Raw genomic sequence first — 6,139 nt, 5'->3', positions numbered from 1 at the left:
TATCTATCTATCTATCTATCTATCTATCTATCTATCTATCTATCTATCTATCTATCTATCTATCTATCTATCTATCTATCTATCTATCTATCTATCTATCTTTTTACCAGTTCTAAAGAATACAACTTATTCTGTGACTTACCTGGTCTTCTGTTATATTGCGCCATGGTCCAGCTAAATATTCTGTTATAAAAGGTTCAGAAGGACGTATTTCACGTACAAATCCGAAAACACACAACAGACACAATATCTTAAGCCAACCCATGAATGTATATACTTGTACACTTGCAACCAACGAAACAATCAGCAATATTATATTTTTGAATCAATTAAAAATTTTGTAGTAGTTTTCTCTCCAAAACAATCAAACTTCATTAGAATGACAGTCACCACTATAACAATATCATCAGACAAGTGGTGAACCTTCGTTCGCGTAGAAAAAGACAGTTATTGTCAATCGAAGTGAATTAGTTGTTAAGTACTCGTTCTATTAAATTGTGCCAAATTAACAGCTTGTTGTTAAATGTGCAATGTTATCAAAATTATACAAATAAAAAAAATTGTCCAAAAAAAATAAATTAAACGAAACATACGATGATCGTGTATAATTTTTCACTCAAAACGTTGTTGCATGAGTCCGTAGACCTTTTCAGTATAACCGCGTTGTTGAAAAGCCGGTAACATTTTGATTCTATTTTTGTTTTTCTTTTTCTAAAAAATCACACCAATAGACAGACACATTAAGCAATACCACCACCAGTCCACATCACGAGTAAAACAGTCGTCGGACTCGTTATTTGGTACAATTAATATTTTACAGATTTCTTATTTTTTTCTTTATTTTAAACTTTATCTAATCGTTTTACTCGTAAGATGGAATAATTTGATTAAAAAAACAAAAACAAATATTATAAATGTTTGTTTCTTTATTTATTATAACTCGTCTCTACACTTGAGTAGTTTTATTTTTTAGGTAATTTGTTTATGGGAAAAATTGCAATTCTTATGAAAAATTATTATTAACAAAACAATGAGATTTATGTATTATGTTAGGTAATAAACAAATTCTATATGTGATTTATTTTTTTATTTTATTTAATTCTCCAATACAACAACTTTTGATGCAATTCAATGTCATCGAGAATGTGAGTTGTAAAAGAGAGAAAATTGGAGGTTAAATTCTTAAGATACGTTCGTTTATACACTTTAGCCTTGTATGTTGCGGCGCACGCAATAATTAATATATTTTAGTTATTTTTTATTTACTTTTTAATAAAAAACACTTTACATTAAAAATATGTTTGAAATAAATAGAAATTTGCCTCTAATAAGCAATTATAGATATTTTTATTGACGTTATACAAGTTTTTAGTGTAGAAATAAAAAAGAAACAACAACAAAGGCACGTGTTCTAAAGTTTGTAAACAAATTGAAAGCTTTTTAAAAAGTTGTTTGTTGAACTGAGTTGCCAATGTTAATTTACAAAACAGATGCTTCTGACACTTTAAAGCTCAGGTATACAAATGGATAAAAAACGTTTGTAGGTGTGTGATATACTTTTTCGTAATACACCATTTATCTACTTTGCGTTCTACGCATCAAATTACATGTTACGCTTTTTAAGTAGGGTTCTATAAATCGACTTTCGAATAATCGAACAATCGACTTTTTGTCGAAAAGAGTCGAAAAGTCGAAGTCGACTATTTTGTTCCAAAAAAGTCGATAACTCGACTATCGTCTATGAAAAAAGTCGACTTTGTAAATAAAAGTCGAAAAGTCGGAAAGAGTCGAAAAAAAGTCGAAAAGTCGGAAAAAGTCGAAAGAAGTCGAAAAAAATTGCAACAAATAGAAAAAATATAAATAAATTTTTTTTATTAATAATAATAATAATAATAAATAATAATAATAATAAATAATAATAAATAATAATAAATAATAATAATAAATAATAATAATAAATAATAATAATAATAAATATGTTAAATGGCAACATTATAAATTTACGCTTCTGACAACTTTATAAATTTTTATTTCTGGTCGGAAAAAGTCGAAAATAGTCGAAAAAAGTCGGAAAGTCGAAAATAGTCAAAAAAGTTGGAAAGTCGAAATTAGTCAAAAAGTCGGAAAAAGTCGAAAAGTCGACTATTTATAAAATATTAAAAGTCGGTTTTTCGACAAAGTCGAAAAGTCGACTTTTAACTAAATGCAAAAAGTCGGACGTCGACTTTTCATAAAATGCAAAAAGTCGAAATGTCGTCTTTTCATAAAATGCAAAAAGTCGAAAAGTCGACTTTTCATAAAATGCAAAAAGTCGAAAAGTTGACTTTTCGTTTCAACTATTGAACCCTATTTAAAAAAAAAAAACTTTTCATCATTAAACTCATTTTATTTTATTCAAATTGATAAATACGCATTAAATAAAGAATACCACACGTCTGTATGCCGTTTTTGAACTTTTTTTGGTTTTACAATCTCTTTGATTTAAATTATTCAATTTTATTATCGTAACAAAAAAATTTCAATAATTTTTATTTGATGTTTTTCTTTATATTTTTTAATTTTCTTTTTTATGACAATTGAAGGCATGTAAAAATGGGAACGTACTATTCTACTGATTATACCTTATTATTTTATTATGGTGTGAACCAGGTCTAACAAAACAAGTTTCCGAGTACGAAAAACTCCGCACCGCTGGAAAGATGGATGATATTCTTTCTCTCTCAAGCAAAATCAAAAGTTTTCCAAAAGAATTTCCTAGTGTGGACCGGCATTCTACTCGCCAAGGCATTATACGCAAATATTTCTTAAATTAATTTGTTTACAATATTAGTTTTTCTCAAAACTTGGAAAAGTTTTTGCCGAACGAATTTGATTTATTTCTAAAAAATTTTACTGTAAAAAAAGTAATGATGTAATTTGCTGTTAGGAAATACCAAATTTTTAAAAATTCTAATTAATATTGGAGTAACTGTAAAATTTCTATTTTCCAAAGACAGGTAAAATGATTTATAAAATAACGGCCGTAATTAAATTTCGAATGACATTCATCTAGCAGTCGTAAATAAAAAAGCTCTTGATGATAATTAGTATTGCAGAACTGCCAACTTTAATGCGGGTTTATCCGATTTTTACTAAATATGTTAGTGCTGGCAATGCTATTATAAACATGGTTGAGATTTAATGTACTATTTTGGCTTTAGTTGACCTAGCCGCTGATGAATTAGTTAAACAACTCATTCAAAATAACTATTTGCTTAGACTAGTTTAAAAATAGCCTTTATGGTGTTAATTAATAATTTCATAAAATTTTTGATATACTAGAATTTACATATTTTTTTTTTAATTTGTGTTGTATTTTTTAAATAAAAAAAATTATCTTACTCAAAAGCCGTTGATATTTTTAGTAAGACGACGTCGTCACTAAAAAAATTTGTCGGCGCTGACGTCTGCTATTAATTGCCTGATTTTCTTCACTTTGCGTTGAGCTGGTTCGTTGCGAGGACCGTCCTCGGAGTATAGTTTTATATAGTAATTTGTAAAATAGTTTTGTAAGCTGTAAAAAATTGAAAAAATATAATGCAAAGTGAAAAATTATTAAAAAAAAAAATTACAAAAAATATTGAAATTTTAAACAGTGAACTTACAAATTAATAAAAAATATCTAAATATATGAAATAAACAAAGAAAAAACAGTTATAACAATGAGTTGTGTATAATAAATAAGTGTATATATACAATTTTTCTAAAGGGCAAAAAAAGCTTATCCGAAAAAAAAATCCAATTGAAATCCTTTTGCTAAGAAATTTTTTAGTATGAGCGTAAGTTATAATCGAAATGATGTATACGAGGTGTATGTGTGTGTTGTTTTTGTGAATGCGTGAGTACGAAGAAAACTTTTTTTTACGGATTTTACTCCAATACTTACGATGTCCGTCGGGTGTGTGTAGCACAATAATAAAAATAAAAACAAAATGTATACAAATTCAAATGAAATACAAAAAAGAAATATACAAACAGACATACTTTTACATACATATGTAGAAATGTATATATTCTGATATATAGAAAAAAGAAGAATATAAAGTGTGGAACCGAACAAGTGGTGGGTTGGGGACTGTAAACACCAGCTACAGCTATGAATGTGAATGTATTGAAAACAGAAAGGCAGAAAGAGAAAGAACGAGAGAAAAATATAAAAAAATACAGCAGAAAAGCGTGTGCCCCAATACGTTTTTGTTGTTGGTGTTGTTGATGTTGGTTAAAAGAAGAAGAACAAGAAGAGGCTAGAATGAAGTGAATAACAAAAAGACGACGACGACGAACGGTGGAAAACAACGAAAGCGATAACGACGAGTACCCATAAAATTTGTTTATAGAACCATTAAAAAAAAGTACGCGAGCGGCCCGTGTGGGGAGGTAGGATCTGAAGTTATTGCAAAAGACAAATATGCTAGTAGAGTTGATAGTCAGTCAGCTAGTTAGTCAGGCGTGCTGTGCTGACTGCTATATTTTGTGGGTGGGTTAGGTGGGGTTGGGTGTTTGTGTATGTGTGTTTTTTTGCGGTGTTGTGTGTGTTGTTTTTTATACATATTATTTTGGAAAAATATTTGCTCATTTCAATTTTCTTGAATGAATGAATGGATGAAAAATATTCTCGGCTAAAGTTTATACTAAATGAAAAAAAAGTTTCACACATAGGTACTCGTATTTTATATATACATATAATAAATATGTACACTTATGTACATACATATGGATATAGGTATTTACATATTGTATATTGTTGCTATTGTTATTATTTTAGGTAGATATTGTATTTATTGTTTATATACCTAGTAGAAATAAATATGCGTACATACATATATAGGGTATTTATGCGAAAAAAATTATTTACGAAAAAATGACATATTTGCTATTTTTTAATGGGTTATTAATATTATTTCAAAAACAAGTTTTTATAATAGTAAATACCTATATTAGTAATTTTGGGGTTTTCGTTGCCGGACCTAACAAATATTATTAGAAATTCTTTGAATCCTATTTTATTTTTTGAAACGGCAATAGAAAGACAAACTCCTCTGCAGTTAAAAGATTCGAATAGAATCGAATATTTTTACCCATTGTTCCAATTAAATTAATATACCATTGCGTTAATAGGTTCATAGAATGAAAATTATTATTCTTAATAAATTTTCGGTCAAAAATAGACTTAAAGTAATAAATCACGTAGTATAGTAAACCTTTTGTAATTTTGTCCCACCGTGTTATTTTTCTAAATAATTTTAAAATTTTGAGACAACCATTGTGGCTTACTTTCAAAATAAATATGATGATAAAATAAAGAGTTTTAATTAATTAATATACCTATGTATTTAATTAAATGTTAATTTTTTACAACAAGTTTATTAAGAATTGTTTAATTAATAATGAATATCCACTCGTGTAAACTAAACAAACCAATCTCTTTTTCACAAATCACTTTGCGAATTTCTCTCATTTTATAACACTTGCTCTTCCTACAGTGTATACATAGTATGTATGTATGTACGTCAACAATGGCCATGTTGTGTCGTTGGTGTAGCTAGCTGTCGTTGTTTTTGCCGCCCCATGTCCCCCATCACAACAACATCAACAAAAACATTAACGTTTATTATGTGTGTTTATTTTTTTCTTTTCTCGTATTATTTGTGTGTATGTTGTGTGTGTGTCTGTTTTTTGTGTAAGAAAATGTAAAATGCAAAAATGCATATTCTACAGTTTTTTTTCTTTTAATTTTGATCTAACGTAAATCATCTAGTTAAAATAAAATTGTGAAAATTTATTTAATAAAATAAAAATTATGAATAAACCTAAATTAACTTAAATAAATAAAACAAAACAAAATGAAAAAAATTGTGAAAAATTAAATTCCGGTGGATTTTTACAAACAAATTGCTGTAGAAGGCAAGAAAACTTCGGCTAAAGAAATTTATTTGCAAATTAAATATAAACTCAAAAACAAAAATCAAACTGCTAAATCGAACAATATTATTAGGGTAAATGCACCTAATGTCGGCATCACCCAGTAGTCGGCATCTTTTGCATAAAAATGTAAATAAATAAGAAAAGCTGTACAAATTTATTAAGGTTTGATCTATAT

At 27.7% G+C, this 6,139-nt stretch overlaps 2 protein-coding genes across 2 annotated transcripts in view; one reads left to right on the top strand and one right to left on the bottom strand.

The window, feature by feature from the left end:
- Positions 1-1,285, bottom strand: part of LOC111680205 (thiamine transporter 1-like) — a 3,419-nt gene extending 2,134 nt beyond the window's left edge. The window contains exons 1-2 of the mRNA XM_023441838.2: positions 1,267-1,285; positions 143-711 (exon numbers count right to left, since the gene is read on the bottom strand). Coding sequence (XP_023297606.2) covers positions 143-265 — 123 coding nt within the window. The 5' untranslated portion in view covers positions 266-711; positions 1,267-1,285. The remainder of the gene's footprint in view (positions 1-142; positions 712-1,266) is intronic.
- Positions 1,286-3,456: 2,171 nt separating this feature from the next.
- Positions 3,457-6,139, top strand: part of LOC111680198 (putative transcription factor capicua) — a 43,068-nt gene continuing 40,385 nt past the window's right edge. The window contains exon 1 of the mRNA XM_046949496.1: positions 3,457-3,818. The gene's annotated coding sequence lies outside the window, so the exon portion shown is untranslated. The remainder of the gene's footprint in view (positions 3,819-6,139) is intronic.

This window comes from Lucilia cuprina, chromosome 4, assembly GCF_022045245.1.
Source record: "Lucilia cuprina isolate Lc7/37 chromosome 4, ASM2204524v1, whole genome shotgun sequence".
Lineage (NCBI taxonomy): Eukaryota > Metazoa > Arthropoda > Insecta > Diptera > Calliphoridae > Lucilia > Lucilia cuprina.
Note: the sequence above shows the minus strand (reverse complement) of the source record. Positions and strands in the feature narration are given on the sequence as shown.